This window comes from Platalea leucorodia, assembly GCF_965183815.1.
Source record: "Platalea leucorodia genome assembly, chromosome: 6".
In the NCBI taxonomy this organism is placed as follows: Eukaryota; Metazoa; Chordata; class Aves; order Pelecaniformes; family Threskiornithidae; genus Platalea; species Platalea leucorodia.
The window spans coordinates 2,773,935-2,790,490 of record NC_138828.1 but is presented as its reverse complement, the minus strand read 5'-3'; the positions used below and the strand labels follow the sequence as shown (position 1 = coordinate 2,790,490).

Here is a 16,556-nt window from a genome sequence, read left to right as displayed (position 1 = left end):
GTATTGTTACAGAACAGCGAGAGACCCGTGTGCGAAAGAGCTCTCCAGATTAAATATTAATTGCTGCTGGATATCTCTTGACCTCTCTGAAGTTTTAACCTAGGACGGTATCTGCGTTCAGACGTCAAAAATACCAGGTGTAATCTGTTGCTATTCAAAACACACCTGTTACTTTCCCTTTGGGGGGGGATTCCGGGATATCCAGGAATGCAAATCTGTTTCCAGCAGGCCATTAATCTAGGAAGTGACACGATTTGTGCAAACAGAAGCTTTTCTCTTTGGTGAGAGTTGCTGACTGCCAGCCAAGGCAGGCTCGAGTTGCCGTACAGCGATAGGAAGGGTTTACTTGACTTTGTTAGCCTAAGGTATTTGTGTTCAATTCCAGGAAGTGGAAACAGAGCAATACTTCACCCTTTTTCTGCCAGCCTTGAAAGAACGAGGATACGATGGATTCTTTTCTCCAAAGTCACGTGCCAAAATCATGTCTGAGCAGGAGAAAAAGCATGTGGATGGCTGTGCAATATTCTTCAAAACTGAAAAGTAAGGGGCAGAAGCAGCTTTTTTAAAATACATTAAAACCCGCTTGATTTAGGTCTGAAAGCTTTCCTCTCTCAGGGCGTGTGGTAACCAAAGTACCGTGCTGTAAAACAAAAGATGAAGTTCCCTACAAGGAATGATCCTCCCTTCCCTTTTGCTGCTCTATTTGCAACAGAGTCCTTCCATCCCTTTCAGACTACGAACAGACACATCTTTTTGGAAACATGGAAGTTGCAGGAGAGCTACTATGAGTAAAAACTTACGTGCTTCGTGTGCGCATTTTTGGCAGATCTAACAAATACCTCACCTTCTCTACAAACTTTTGCCTTGCTTGACAGAAGTTTGACCCCTCTGAGATTCATCTTTAAAGATGTATAAGCTGTGCTTCGGGTATTAAATCTTCAGGTATTAAAAGAGGTATTACTGCCAAAGGATCACAGAATATTCTCTGCTTTTATGAACAGAAAATTGAATACGTTATTGAATACCTGATCCAAAAAGTTCTGCCTCGCTAAAAGCAGCAAACTGTTGGGAAGGGAGGAGAGGTGCTGGCATTCACGCTTCTCATTTGTGTAAGCTGCTCGTGGGTTGTGCCGCGCCGAGCATCCCTCTGAATATTCCCTCGCAACAGTTTTCGGTAATTGGAATGGAAATTGCGCAAAGCTTTAGCTCCCTTTCAGAGTTTTCATTGCTTCCAGAAACAAAAATACGCCTTTCAGATCAGGTATAAAAACAACTCGACTGAGTTGGAGTAGAGGAAGCCTGTGAAAACAAACAACTGATGTTTTTCAAACCTTCAAACCTTGCTACTGACAAGGATATATACAGAACCAGTTACTATACTGTGGTGCGCTCAGTTAAAAAACAGAAAAAATCCTCTTTCTTTGCTAGTAATACCTGTTTTTTATTTTTAAGAGGACAAAACCAAAAAAAACCCCTTTCAATAGGTAGCCTTCAGTTTGTCCCGAAGCAAGGCGTTTTCAGGCACCCTGAGGCCATAAAACCAATTTCACGAAACTACTGGTGGTAGCTAGTGGTTTGAAAGAAGCTGGTTTTTAATAATGCATTTGCCCAAAGTAAAAGGCAAGCCTTTAATTACCACCTCGTCTTAATTTTTTGCCTAGAACGCTCCTGAAGAGGTGCGATAACCTCTGAGCGTTGCTCTGAATAGCCCTCTCAGAGTGCTACGCTGAAACAAGTCAACACTTCCTAAACCCCAGGTATCTCATCTCCCCTGAGAGTATCTCACCTGCCAGACCGAGAGCTCTATCCTGACGGGGGGAATAGTTCTCAGAACTGTTTTTACTTTTATAAAACGAGAGGACAAAAGAAATGTGCCTTACCCTGTCCTGCAGGCTCTCTCCTTGGACGTGGTAGACTGGAGCGCAGATAGAACCCACGTCGTTTCACGGAGCCGTACGTCACACGCGTTCACACGCGATTCTCTTTGTTTCATCAGATTTACGCTGGTGCAGAAGCATACAGTGGAGTTCAACCAGGTGGCAATGGCGAACTCTGAAGGCTCAGAAGCTATGTTAAACAGAGTGATGACGAAGGACAACATCGGAGTTGCCGTGGTGTTAGAGGTGCACAAAGAATTATTTGGAGCAAGTGAGTATGACCGTGGTTCTCTCGCTGATTATTCAGTTCCACGTAAAGGCACGAGTTATTCTTTAGGTAGTACGCCTCTCTAGCATATTATTGCCATCGGTGGTGGTAACCAAATACTTGCAGATGAGCAAACGCTGTTCCCTGTGCTAATTTGAGAAACGATAGCCCATCGGTGGCTAAGACGGGACACAGATGACGTGATTTCCTGGCCCGGTTGCACTCGCAGCCAGATTCCCAGCACTTAGCTTTCTCCTTTCAAGCTTTTGCCCCTGCTTACCTATTCTGTTAAATTCTGCCTGAAGAATTAAGCTTTTCCAAGGTCAGTGTGTTTACATGCGTATGCTCTTACCAATAGTCGTCGGTAATGTTCAACTTGTATTTTCAACTTTTTTTCGCCCTTGATTGAATCCTTCCATCCTCCCCCAGTGATTGTATGACAGTGCTAATGTACTGATATGGAAGAAGGAGATTATCAGGTATCTTTTCATGCCACTTGATTGACAGACTGTCATATTTTCATTAAGTTCGATCAGATGCAGCAGACGCTTTCAACACACTTAAAATTGCCACCCCGCTCTGTCTGCGTGTCTGGTTTTTTGATCGCTTGTTTCCAGCGTACCCTTCAAAGGAGCAGAATATCTAAATCGCGGGACTGGAAGGAGCTGCCTGTGACTTTATGCCTCATCTTTCAGAGTACTGTTCCTCTAGTAAAAACAGCTATAGCGTTTTGCAGCAGTCAGGTTCATACTGCATTCATTTAAGCAGGTTTGAGTTTTTTCCCCAAGGGAATAAGTTCCCGTACCGTGGCAGCTAAGAGTCAGGAAACTCCCTTGTGCCTTAAATATTGAAGAGTGGTGCACGGTCAAGTGACGACCGAGCAGTAGAGAAGGAATGCAATTGTAACGATATCGGATTATGCTGGCTATTTCTTTCCTATATTGGAGAGATTTAGTCACGTAATATTATGTGAATGCTGCCAATTTAGAAAGGAGCAGTGGTAATGCCTTTTTTCCAGCGACGAAAGTACATCCATCTGACTCGGAGTCCTCAGTAGCTCAACCCTGAATATTGACAGGGGGGAATCTGCTGTATTCGCACAATCAGCCTTTCACTGATAAAAATGTGTTTCTTTATCTAGGTATGAAATCGCTTCATGTGGACAAACAGCTGCTTATTGTGGCCAATGCCCACATGCACTGGGACCCCGAATACTCAGATGTGAAACTCATTCAGACTATGATGTTTGTCTCGGAACTGAAAAATATCCTCGAGAAAGCCTCAAGCAGGCCCGGTAGCCCAACAGCAGATCCTAACTCTATCCCTCTGGTGCTGTGTGCGGATCTCAACTCATTGCCTGATTCAGGTAAGACTGGGTTTGGCTTGATTTTTAACGTACCTTTTTAGAACGTTTGAGTCCTCTTTTCCTCTGAGGGCGATGGGGCGGTTTGCACTTCCCTGGGTAGGTACGGATGAAACCTTTTTAGAAACGGCTGTCTTCCGAAATCTGGCTGAAGAGAATGCAAGTCCTCCGGTTGAGTAGGCTGCTTTTCGTGATCAGTTGTGCGCTCCAGAAAAGTCGGTTGCGCCTACGAAGAGGTAGAAAAGCACAAATAGGTCTTAAATCAATCGTTAAATAAATACCCGTGCCTTAAGCAGCAATAATAAGTAGGAAAGATGCGAGTTCGTGATGGAACGTGAAAACTTTCTAAGGAGACGGGTTTGCTTTGGTAATTATGACGTTCGATACTGTAATGTCAGGTATATATATGAAAGCTGCCTCTCTCGCACCCCATCACGTGCGTACTACAGTACAGGAACTATGGGTTTACTGTAATCCTCAACAAATGGTGTCGAAACCGCCGGAGAGCCTCAGTTCCCCGGCTGCGTGTCGGAAAGGTGTAGACGGCTCAGACGCGGACAAGCCAGCGGCTGTGTAGATTTCCCCTTAGCTGGAAACCTTTTTTCTGATCTCACGGGGTGTCTCGTTGGCGTTTTGGTTTTTAACCCCGAGGCCAACATTCCCTGAACGTTGTATTTTAAAGCAACTCCCTGAATCCTTTCCTTTGCAAACAGGTGTAGTGGAATACTTAAGCAATGGCATAGTAGCTGACAACCACAAGGACTTCAAGGAGTTGCGTTATAACGAGTGTCTCATGAACTTCAGTGGCAACGGAAAAAACGGGGCTTCTGAAGGAAGAATTACGCATGGCTTCCAACTCAAGAGCGCCTATGAAAACAACTTGATGCCTTACACCAATTACACTTTTGATTTCAAAGTAAGCAGCGATTTTTCTGAAATGGCAGACATTGACCTGGTCTCCCCAGGATGCTGTCTTAATTTTCTGACCATTGGCTGTCTTTCTCTTTGTTCCTGTAAGTGCTTCATCACTGGTTCCTACACTCGCTGGACACTTTCCTACCGCACACAAATCCTTGATTTGCTGGTGTTTTTAAGCTTCCGACCTGGCTCTGGCCAGTGACTTAATGAGAACGGATGCAGCGCTTTGAACGCAGAACGCCACGCGCGTTTCTTACCCTAATTCCAGCGCTGTGCCTCTTCCTCTGAATCGCAGCCAGAAGCCGGTCGAGTTCAGGTTGCCAGAAGCGAGGTCTGTTCTCACTGTCGTGTTTCTCTTTCTCCCTAGGGTGTGATTGACTACATTTTCTATTCCAACACTCACATGAACGTGCTTGGTGTCCTGGGGCCTTTGGACCCTCAGTGGCTGGTTGACAACAACATCACTGGGTGTCCACACCCTCACATCCCTTCAGACCACTTCTCACTGTTAACACAACTCGAACTCCATCCTCCGCTCCTGCCTCTTGTCAACGGTGTGCACTTGCCGAACAGGAGGTAGTGGAGCCCTGCCCCTTTGAGGGCAAGAACCTGTTGTTATGGACCTGTACAGTTGTAAATCAAAGTATATAGGAGTGAAGTATGGCCAACCTTAAGCTGCTTCTTCAAGCTCCTTTCCTTATGTGTTTGATATGGGATTTTGCACATTTTGGTGCATATTGGTATCATTTGGCACTAGGGCTGGAACCAAAGTATTATTCCCTTTCCAGGTTTTTAATTTAATTTTTTTTTTTTTTTAAACTGGCAAGCTTTTTCTTTTCAGTAGGAAGCTGCACTTATAAATGGACAAAACGAGATTAAAAACTTGCTTATTAACATGTTTCAAGATAATGCTTTTTTCCAGAACGTGGCGAAATGAGCCAACCTTTTAGGAGAAAGAAAAACAAAAAGAGAAATGCTTGTTTTGTAGGAAGAATATTAGAAATACTGTTTGTTTGAACCCAAAACGGAGACTGAACTCTGCATCCAAAATAAATTTTGCACATTAGCGAAGCACTTAATACCCGACTAGAAACGATTAGTAGTGTGGCCCTACCCCTTGTCTAACTAATATTAGAAAACCAAAGATGGCTTAATATCTGTGATAAAATTCGAGGTCTAAATTCTCCCGATGTAATCTCATTTACAACGAAATTTCCAGCGAAGCTACGTCTCACGAGACTTCGCAGGTGAGCGTTTCATGCTGTGTATAGATCGCTTGCTCGGCAGATGCCGCGGTGACTTTTTTCGGAGCTCTGAAGAACTCGGGTCTTTTCTGGGCGAGATCCGCAGGGATCCAAGGGACCTCTGTGACACAGAGCTGCCTCTCCGCTTCGGCAAGCCAGGGCGAGCCGCTGTTCAGCAGCACAGTTTGGGAGCGGGACTTAGAAATGGTAAGAAATTGCACTTGAAGCGAGCCGTTGCAAGCGTTTGGGTTCCGGGTGAATAAAGAAGTTGCAAATCCGTCCGAGGTTCCCTTTTCCGAAGTTCGGTTGCAAAGACGGGAAACTTGGGATTAAATGCTTAAGCGTAGGGTACAGGAAAAAGCCGCTGGAAACGATCTTACTTCTGTCTCCAAAGGGCACGCGGAGTAGCTGTCGGCATGCTTTTTTCGTTGGGGGAGCGAGCGGTAGCCGTAACCATTCCTTGGATTATTTTTCCTGACCCTAGTTGCCAAATAACCATCACACTTTTTTAATAATCTTTCTTTCCTGTTGTCGGTCAGGGTTGAATTCAAAAGCTGCTGGTTCATTCCCAACTGTTAATGCTCTTTGGATGTGTTGGAAATCTTTTTTTTTTTTTCCTTTTTATGCTCTAGGTGGCCAGTTCAAAACCTTGTGCCTCAAGAGGCATTAAACATAATGCAATTTTCTGAAAAATTGGTTGGCTGCTTAATGTTTAAAAAAAAGACGGCACAGTGATAGGAAAAGGTTGTGTCTGTGTTTTTAAGTTTTTCTTTATTCTGCTTTTTTGCTGCTATAAGATTTTCTTGAATTTATATTTTAAACTTTTCATGCACTTTACTGTTTCTAGTCTCAAAATGTGATATTTTTAATAAATGAAAAAATTTTCCATTATGTGAATGAAATTTTTAAACAGATTGATAGCCTATATTTATGTCTCATTCGTACACTTAAAAAAGTCAAATTGAAATTGTGGAATTAGTTTTAAATACTAAGGAGCCATCTTCTGTCTTGCAAAACTGCTACGTCAGGCTGTTCCTCTACTCTTTAATTAAACGTTTCCTTTGTCATTTTATACATAGGAAATTATCTGTAGGGAAGAAAAAAAAAAAACATCAATTGGACCTAGAGTAGAAACTATTCCCCGACTCTCGTTGGGGGCCGGGGAGGGGGCGGCGCGGGACAGAACGCAAAAATGGGTTCAACATAAACGACAACTCCCTTTTAAAAGAAGTGCCTAAAAAACGGAGGCGTCATCTATTGTCTACTATAAATTGGAAGCAATCGTAGCGGGGTGAAATTCCTGTACAGCAATCGCTTTGTGCAGCACCAAAAAAAAAAAAAAAAAGCCCTTTCGAAAGACGGATTTTCCTCTAGGTGCAGGTATCTCTTTTTTAATATACCTCAGCGGTCGACACCTAGCCATTGCAGATAAATTGCGAAAGCGATTTGAGAGTATAGTACTGGAAAGTAGAATAGCATGAAAAACTTAATTTTGTGGACATTACCTTTCTGTAATCAGCTACTGTATCTTTTTTGGAGGGGGGGGTGCTCTGCTCTGGAGGTGTGCACTAACAAACCCTTCTCCTCCTTTTCCTACACGCATGTTAACTAGCAACGTGAGCAATATTTCCTACCATACTTCACTCCCAATATTTTTTGAGATGTTTGTATAAAATGGAATTTAAAATTCACCTATGATTGTATATGAACTGCAGAGGAGCCCGTTTATTAATAAAAATAAAAACCAACAACAATCTTTTGTAATACCGGGGTGGGAGAGGATGGGGATGAAAAAAAAAAAACCAACAAAAACCTGGCAAACGTTGTAAACTGCTTAAGTTTGACTTTCCTTTGGTTTCTAACCGACTGAAGCGTTCTGTTGCGGGAAGGTGTTTAGTTGGATTTTCTCTGCTGCGAAACCCACTTCTGAACGTCCGTTACGCTGTGCGATTTTTTTTTTTTAAAAAAAAGTTATTTTAACAGACGCTGCACAAAACCTCTGGATTTAAAAAAAAAAAAAAAAGAGTCTTGTTTATGTTTCAGTCGATGCACGTAACCGGGGATGTGTTTACCCGCCTTTCACTTGTCTGGCTCCCTCCCCGTTTTCCCTCTGTTTTTTTCCCTTCCCGGCAGGAGCAGTAAGGGGATTGCGCTTTTTTCCCAGCCGAGCAGAACCGCCGCTCTCCGTAGTGATTTTCTGCTCTACGAAGAGAGGGAGCGGGGAGCAGGCAGCCGGCAGCCTCGCTCGCAGGACGAGATCCCTCGCGGCAAACATACGCATCGTCCAGATGGCGACGCTAATTTTCTTTTGACCCAGATGGAAGCTGACGGTAGGGCGTTTTCGAGGGGAGAGGGAGTAATAAGAAGCGAAATATCCCTAAGCCGAAGCAGAGATGGATGGGAAACCATCCGTTCTCTCCATCGCTGACCCTCGGTTCCCAGCACGTCGCAGTGCTCTCGCAGCCGACGCCTGGAAAAAAAGCTCTAAGTCCTTTACTGCTCCTCGCTCTCTCGGTTTGCTTTCAAAAATATGGTGCCTGGTGTCAACTTCTAAGCAACAGCACTGCCTAAAGCAAGCAGAGAAAAAAAAAAAATCCAACACCCTTCTACAAGCAACTTTTTAAAATTCAGTATGGTAAATCTGTTAGATATGGGGTTTTGTGTGTGTGTATATATATAAAAAAAAAAAGAATTTTGTACAATGTAGCTGAATATTTTTGTTTCCTTATTTCAATGTAAGGAGCGTGAACATTTGCGTACCGCACGCTGAAGTCAGGTATGGCACAATGGGGTCCGAGACCAGCTTTCCTTCCCATTTGCCTCGTTAAAAGCTTTTGTCGTCTCTTTCTAGCATTCGTTGAGAAAATATTTCATTTTATGGGTAAGCTTCCTCCGTCTGTCGGAAGCCGCTCCTGTTTAGTCTGCAGACACATTCAGAAAAGGTCTCATTAGTCCCAAGTCCTCGCTGTTCTGTGTTTTATAGACTAGAAAGCCAAAATCTTTGACTCTTAACCTTTTCAGAAGCACTTGCCACTGACCCAACGCAGCTTTCAAAACCGTACCGTGATCTTCAGCGTTCGGGTAACGCTGTGGATGGCTGATGGTCTCCCACCTCGCTGGCTTTGCTGCGGAGACTCCTAAATCCACGTTCACGCTCTTGAACTCCCGAGGCCCACTTTACAAAGATGCTGAGCATCTGCAGCTCCCGCTTAATCCCGAATATTGGGCTTTTGGAGACCGGCTTTCCGCACCCGGCCCGTGAGACGTCGGGTCCGAATTGCGAGCGAGAATTTGAGACCTCAAAGGTTCATATCACTTGTTTCTCTGGGGGTTGGTTTTGGTGAGGTGGCGGGGGGGAAAGCCGAAAAGGCTTGTTGAAATTCAGAGTTTCTAGGTTTAGAAGAGAGGTTGGGGAAACACTTGAAGGATTCCTAGACCAGGAGCACAGCATTCACGCCTTACTGCCTAAAGACCAGATTTAAACCCAGCGACACAGCAGCAATTACTTCATTTGCACAAGGTGTTTTCAGCTTCTAGCGTCAAAACCTTCCCTTGGCACAAAACTCGGCTTAGCGGGGTGGAGCGAAAGGTCTTTCAGTCCTATCCAAACCAAATCGATAGCCTGCATTAGAAATATCACCCACATGCGATACGCACCCTCATACTGGTTTAAAAAGGGGTTTAAGCGCAAATAGGAGTTCTCCTCTCCCCAGCGACCTCAGCTTTGTACGTAATTACGATTCCTCTGTTCTTGGCTTCTGTATAGATATTTTTAATGGTAACGAAGATCTAAGGCCTGATGTAAACCTAAGGAAGGACCCTGTCCCTGTTGTACGGGGAGACGCCCGATCTAAGCGCGTCCTTACCTGGCACGCTGGTATGCTAGGCAGCAGCAGGAGGTGCTTCGGCTAAAATCCGGCCGTCGGCATAAAAGAGCAGCGGGTCGTCGTCCTGCTTGGTCACCCCGCAGGCGTGACGTTCTTCTGGGCAGTCTTCGCCACCCAAACTGCCCGGGAGGAGGCGAAGCAGCCCACGAGGCTCGCCGAAGTTCGCGTTGGCTTCAGAGCCGCCGTGGTTTTGGCACCGAGCGCGCACGTTGAAACACCTCGCCTGCCTGATTTTGCGTGCCCCAAAAGGAGCTGAAGTGCTTGGTTTTGGAGGGTTTTCACCCACGGGGGCAGAGGACCTGATTTGTTAAAGACCGGGAAAGAAAGAAGCCCTAGATACAGAAAGCTTTGGGTTTTTCTGATAGACGCTATTATTAACCGAGTCTCTTCATCTCATAGTGAGGAAAAGCATCTTGCGATACGCAGCTTATCCGTTTTTAATAAGATTACAGAAGCATGGTCACGTACCCTCCCTTTCTCACCCTTCACAACACAAACCCCGAGAGAACCTGGTGGAATCCGTTCACCTCTTCAGTCCCTACGCCAAGCATCAGCCAAGAACTCACTTTAAGATTAAAAACAAGTTTAGAAGGAGATTATAAGGCTCTAGATCCAGGCGCAGCGCTAAGGGATACAGCGTCTTCTCCTGTGACAACTCTTTGCCCTGAGACCGACCACGGCTTTGCTTTTCCTCCGGGAGACGAGAGCAGGGACAAAAACCAGAGGGAATGAGGCAGGCGCAGGTATTGCCCGATCAGAAAAGGGACCAAATTAACACCTTTAAAGAACTCCTTCATCCTAAGAAAAATGATTTGACTTTATAAAAGGTATTAAGAGACGATAAAGTTTGCTGGTTTGGCTACGTTCGGGGATGACGGACTTCAGGAGTACAGTTTCTATCTGAAAATAAGCGTGAGGATAGAGAAACGCTCGGGTACTTTGGTACTTCAGGGTGTTTTAAACAGCGTTGATGGCAAAGCACGCCAAGTGATATGACTCTTTCTCTTTTTTTTCCCTCCCCCCTTGCGGTCGTACGGTGTGTTTAGCTTGCAAAATCTCTCACCGTTTGGGTGGTGAAGGTTAGAGCGACCCTGGTACTTGGTCTTGTCAACAGTTCCTACAATTTAGGTGTTTACTGAGTTTGCATTTGTCTGTATTTGTCTTTGTTCCAAAGCAAAAAAAAAACCCAGCCAAAAAAAAAAAAACCAAACCTCACGGTGGCTTTCTTTACAAGTGCTATGTTACATGGCTTCGTTTTCCATTTTTAATTACCGCGTTGTGCGTTTGCTTTCCGAGCAATTAAAGTGTTTCTGTGCAACCTGTTAGCTAAATATGCCCTTAATTCATAAACTCCCCGGCCGGAGCGGAGCAGCGGCGATGGGAGCCCGGGCTCCCCCTCCCGCCCCATCTCAGGGTGGTTATTTGGGGAGGTTGGGGTTTTTTTTAGTTGGATTTCTTTCTCCTGTGTTGTCTTTGCAACCGCAAGGTCCTGTCCCTCAAAAGGTGGAAGTGCACGTGGAGAGGGGGGGGAAGCTGCAGTGTCACTCCCGGCCACGCTTACGCTCACGTTTTAGGGGGGTTTACGTCTCGGTTTATGGAAACGGTAGCTTCGCTTTAAATCGAGAGGTTTAAATCGAGGCTGCCTTCCCCGCCAGCCCTGACGACGGGGACGGGGTAGCTCTCCCAGGCAAAAAGCTTTGCAAAGTTTGACACCAGCCCTAGGCATCACGCTTGCAAGAGCAGCAGCCTTCAACTGAGACTTGAGCAAAAAACAACCCGAGTAACTTGCTTATTCCGTGTTTCCCACGAGCAGAAATAGTAAGAAACCTCGCCAGCTCTCTCCTTTGCTTTTACAAAAGGAGGCTTTTTTTCTCTCCCTCTGAAAGAACTCATGTTTTGGAGAAAGTGCCACGCCACAGTGCAATTCCCCCCGTAATTATGCTCTGCAATGAAAAACTCACCGAGAAAGCGAATTCCCATCGAGCGGGGACGGCGGGGACCCAGGCAGGGAGAAGCCCCGCTCCCCGGCACCGACCCGGCCCGGACAAAAGACCGACGACGAGCGAACTCAGCAGCCCTGCCTTTCTATAACCTTAGGGCAGTTCGGGAAAGGGAGGTCCTCAAAACCCTGAACTGTTACTTTTTTCTTCCCTTTTTAATTTTTTTTTTTTTTAATTTTTAATTTAAACACACACCCCCTGCACCGTGGAGATGGGGTACTGCTCACACGTGATGGATAGGGCTAAATATCTGCTTGTTTCTTCCCGCCTGTGTACTTTTATTTCCTTCTGTAGGCAATAAACAGCCCTTTTGCAACCACTCCTGGCCCCTGCTGTGGTTCCTGAGAAGCACAGGGCGGGAAGGAGGGGGACATGGGGACAAGCCGGGGGTTTCACGGTGGCCCTGGGACGCGCTTGTGGCAACCAGGGGGGTGGGTGACGCAGATTTGATTCCTACCTTTTTGGGGAGATCCCCAGACACCTACGAGCAGCATGGCCACGCCAGATTTTTAAATGATGATAATTTTGCACGGGGTTGCAAGTTCTACCGCCGTCACCTCGGTCCCTGTGGCCAAGGGACGTCCCCGCGCCTCGCTGGGGTCCCCGTGGGACGTATGCGTCCGTCTCAGGAAAATGGGGGTCCACAGAAAGATCCTCAGCCACTCACTGGGAAATTTCCCAGTATCTCCCATTCCTCCTGGGCTCGCACGACTGGGAGCCAGCACCGTGGGGCTGCAGAGGTCAGACCCCATCCAACTCCCGCCAGCGTCCCTTAGCGTCACCCTCTCCTCCCAGGAGCCGTCAGAAAAAGGCACGAGAACGCGGGGCAGAGGAAAGGCGGCGCGTTGGGAAGCGCCCCGCGGCAAAGCGGCCGAGGGCTGCCCGGTGCCACCGTCCGCTCTCGCTCCCCCCCCCCAAAAATCCGAATTTTTACACAAATCCACGTAAAAAGAGCTGCCGCAGCCGAGGAGGGAAGCACGTTCGTCCTTTTATTGATGGCGCCCGGGACGGGCTGCCGTTGCGTGCAGAAATGGAGGGCGACCCTGGGCGCCCGAGGGGAAAGCCTTTTTTTGGGGGGAGCGGGGGAAGGCTCCTGCCCTCTGCCAAAACCCCAGGAGCAGAGCAAGCCCTGGCACTGTGCCGCGAAACCCGGCGTACGTCGGCGCGGAGGGGTTATATCGCTGCTATCCCTGCAGAGGAATAAATAACCGCGGCTGGTTATTTATTATCGTATCCTGACAGAAGGAGAGACGGGCCGGGGGGTCTGCAAGGAGGCCGGCACCACCGCTCCGCTCCCCCAGCCCACCGCTCTGCTTCCCGCCGCGGCCGCGCCGCCGCTTCTTTTTTGGTGGCATTCCTGCAGATTTTAGGGGAGGAAAGAAACGAAAACAAAGCCGTCAGGAGGAGGGGATGGTCCTACCGACGCGTTCGATACGCCGCTCGTTTTTCGGTCGCCGGGCGTTGCGTACCTCTGCGTCAGCTTGTGGATGAGCAGCTGGATCCAGGGCGCCTCGGGGGCCACGCACACCTTCTTGTTTTTCTTCAAGGTGAGGCTGCAAGCCGATGAGACCCTCTCAGCCCCGCGTACGCCCCTTCCCCAAAATTTTTCCAACCGCACCGCTGTCTGCAGAGAAAACCCCTCTCGCTCCCCGGCATGGTTAGGAGCGCTCCCCGCCACCCTCGCTGGGAGACAGACACGATTTTTTGGGCCTCGAGCTCGGCTCCGTGAGCCACGCCGGGGGTAACCCCAATTAAAACGGGCAGCAGCATCCCATGCAACACCCTGCGCCTTGCAAGAGTCACCGCAAGGTTTGGGAGCTGCAGAGAGGGTGCAAGCACCCACCTATTTTTGCGCGAGCAAGCAGTTTGCAGGAATTGCTTTGCCGGCTTTCCACTTACATGATCTCCTTCCTCCTGCAGTGAATACCCGGCGGCGTAACGTCGATGGCAAGGATCAGCCCCAAGTTGATGACCTGGGCGGTCGATTTGATGCACTTGCACCTCATGTTGGTCAGCAGGCTCTCCAGCGACAGACCTGCACCCGAGAGCAGCCCACACCCAGGTCTCAGCCCCCGTGGCTGTCTCTGCCCCCTCCCGCTGCCATCCCGGTGCCACCGTCCCCGTGCCACTGTCCTGTCCCCTTCCTGGCACCCACGGGGCTGTTTGCAGGAACGGGCTTGCGTTAATGGGGTTTGCAGCGGCAAGCGGCGAGAGCAGCGAGGCTAATCCCTCCCGGCGCAGTCTCAAAGCTTTCTTTTCATGCATATGGAGGGGATTTAGCTTCAGGGCTTGAAAACTTCACCAACACTTCATGAATTAAACCCCATCGAGCGCTCAAGTTTCATAGGGGTCTTCAAGAGAAACAGCTTAAACCCATCACGCAAATCCCCCCCCAGTCCCAGACATCCCCCTCCAGCTTAGCCACTGCGTTTAGAAGATAAACTCAAGCTCAAAGATAGGCAAGAAGCAAGTTTGAAAGCTTAGAGGAGCCCATGCTCAGCCCCATCCAGGACCCCCAATGCCCCCGCCGAGGGATTTGGAGGGGGAGACAGACAGACACCCCGAGGTCACTCACCGCCCCCCGGCACCAGGTTGCTCAGGAGCAGGGCCAGGGCCAGCACCGCCGGCAGCAGCCGCATCCTCGCCGCCCGCCCTGAGCCACCGTGGGGGCTGCTTTATAGCCAGACCCGCCGGGGATTTTGCAGGCTGGGAAACGCCCCGGGAGCGGGGGGAAAGGAGCTGCCCCACGCTTCAACTTCCCTGCCGTCGCTTCCCCCCGTCGCACGTGGCCGATGCCGCCTCCCCACCAAAAAAGGCAGAAACCACCGCGGCCACCTCCTAAAACCTCCCGATTGCCCCATGTTTCTTGGTGAAGAAACGCCGGTGATCCCGGCTCTGCTCCCCACCCCGCGGGGACTCGCTCCCCTGAGCACCCCCAAGCCCCTGGCGCGCCGCGGGAAGGGACGCGAGCGACGCTGAGCGAGGGCTGCCGCCTTTATTGGATCTGTTGGGTTGTGCCCCAAGGGGACAGCCAGCGCCTGGCCATGGGGTGGGAGGGCAGGGAAGCGGGGACTGGCATTTTTAAAGGCTTAAATGCATAAAACGCAAAGGAAAAAGGGGCTCGGGGCATCACGCAGCAGCATTCTCCCCTCCGCATCGGGGCAAGGCGACAGCGGGATGGGGGGAGTCCAGTTTCGGGCCCGGCACATCTGGCCGTCCCGCCGGTGGCAGCTTCCTCAGTGAGGAGCCTGTTTCTTCCTCCTGCCAAAAGCAGAAGAGGGGGAGAAACGTGTGAAAATCGGTCCCCACGGGATGCCCCTGGTCCTGCCGGGAGCCCCTTTCGCTCGGATGGAGGGAGGCTTACAGGTTAGGGAGGTCCTGCAGGAGTTTCTTCACCCAAGGGGTGTCAGGATCCAGGCAGACCCTCTCCAGGGTTTTTAGCTTAATCCTAGAAAACACGGGGTTTCAGCACCGTCGCTTCCCCCTCCCCTCGGCTGCTCGAGCCCCCCTGGGCTTCTCATAAAGAAAAAGAGTGCAAAATTGAAATAATTCAGGGAGGATGGGGGCGGAACAGAGGGCTCGTGCCCCCCCGGGAGCCACTTACACCACCTCGAGGCGCCGGCAGCTGCTCCCCACCGGCCGGACCTCGATGCTGCTGTATTTCCGCGGGGGGATGAAGGCCCTGGTGGTCTTGGCGCAGCGGCAGCTCAGGTTGCCATTGGCTTCCAGGAGAGCTGGAGGGGCACACGGCCGCGGCTCACGCATTGCCCGAAAACCCGCCGCCATCCCCAAAACCCTTTCTGGGCAACGCATCTCCCCCTACATCCCACCAGGATCACCGCACCCGCTTGCAAAAGAGCCTCGGTGGTATTTAAGCCCAAGAGACGGCGGCGGGATGCCGCCTCCAAAAACCTCCCCCCTCCACCAGTATCCTCCAGCCCCACGCGTGGGGACATGGGGACCCTCACCTGCATCCCCGGGGCGGTGGGTCGCCAGCAGCACCCCCAGCAGCAGGGCCACCCGCGCAGCCATGCCGGCCCCATCCCTGGCCCCGCAGCATCCCCCTATTTGAGCCGGAAAATAGGAGAAGTGAGGCGGTGCAGGCGGGAGGCCCTGGGGTGGTTTTCACCCGTCTCCGTTCCCTGCTGACAGCGCTTGCTGAGCTTGCAACACCGCTGATAAAAAGCAACTCGGGGCTTGGTGGGGGCCCAGGCTTCCTGAAACCGGCTCCCTTTTCCCCTTCCTATGAAGCCAGGTCTTGTAAAGCTATCGGTCGTTTCCCCCAACGCTTGTTCTTAGCCCACGTAGCCGTGCAAACCTGGAGGCTCTTGGGGTGCTTTTCTTTTTTCGCACGATCAGGTATTCCTCTTTTCTCCTGCGCCCACATTTCCCCCCTGCAAGGTGCATCCCGGCCTGAGCTTTGATGGCATTTGCTTTTGCTCTTTCCCCCCGTGGCCGATTATCCCAAAACTCTCGCACCCATTCCCTGTATTTCCTTATCGGCCTTTACTGCTTCCAAACCCCAGCCCCATTCCCGAACGCTTGGAGTTGGGGCGCGTCGGCTGTATATACCCGGCTCCCTGCACCGCGGGAGCCCTCAAATCAGCACCGCGGGAGACAAGAGGTTATGCCGGGATGGAACTTGGCTTCCCAATGGCTGTGCCGGTGCTGCCGGACCCAGTGCAGGGCTGGGACACCCATCCCAGCTACCGTCGCTGCCTTAAGACAAACCTTTCCTCGCCCCCGTCTCACTCCTCCGCGTAAAAGGAGTTTTCATCACGCCTGACACGCGCCGGGGCGCTGCCCTCATTCCCCTACCTATAGTGGAAATACCTCACCTGCCGTATATTCAAATGCACATTTTAATGCACGCGGCGTATCTGTGAAAGAGCATCAAGACAAGAGCGCCGGACGCAAACGACAGTAAATTCGGCTCTAGGGGGGCTACGACAGTGGGGTTCATCAAAGCTCTACCGAGTTTCTTCGAAGCTAGGCGATC

At 49.7% G+C, this 16,556-nt stretch overlaps 3 protein-coding genes across 9 annotated transcripts in view; 1 reads left to right on the top strand and 2 right to left on the bottom strand.

The window, feature by feature from the left end:
* The window catches only part of CNOT6L (CCR4-NOT transcription complex subunit 6 like), a 37,020-nt gene extending 26,172 nt beyond the window's left edge, over positions 1-10,848 (top strand). For 6 of the 7 annotated variants that reach the window (XM_082315807.1, XM_082315803.1, XM_082315806.1 and 3 more), the window contains 5 exons: positions 386-540; positions 1,997-2,148; positions 3,287-3,511; positions 4,222-4,424; positions 4,794-10,848. In XM_082315807.1, the coding sequence (XP_082171933.1) occupies positions 386-540; positions 1,997-2,148; positions 3,287-3,511; positions 4,222-4,424; positions 4,794-5,006 (948 nt within the window). In that variant the 3' untranslated portion in view covers positions 5,007-10,848. The remainder of the gene's footprint in view (positions 1-385; positions 541-1,996; positions 2,149-3,286; positions 3,512-4,221; positions 4,425-4,793) is intronic. The other variant, XR_014228573.1, reaches the window with a different exon arrangement.
* Positions 10,849-12,775: 1,927 nt separating this feature from the next.
* On the bottom strand, positions 12,776-14,196 carry LOC309592758 (C-X-C motif chemokine 2-like; the record flags this gene model as incomplete). The annotated part of the gene is made up of 4 exons (XM_082316558.1): positions 12,776-12,914; positions 13,027-13,110; positions 13,457-13,592; positions 14,133-14,196. The coding sequence occupies 4 exons, from the start codon at positions 14,194-14,196 to the stop codon at positions 12,776-12,778; spliced, it is 423 nt and encodes a 140-aa protein (XP_082172684.1).
* Positions 14,197-14,917: 721 nt separating this feature from the next.
* LOC309591910 (alveolar macrophage chemotactic factor-like) lies at positions 14,918-15,589 on the bottom strand (the record flags this gene model as incomplete). The annotated part of the gene is made up of 3 exons (XM_082314810.1): positions 14,918-15,005; positions 15,162-15,291; positions 15,526-15,589. The coding sequence occupies 3 exons, from the start codon at positions 15,587-15,589 to the stop codon at positions 14,918-14,920; spliced, it is 282 nt and encodes a 93-aa protein (XP_082170936.1).
* Positions 15,590-16,556: the final 967 nt, after the last annotated feature.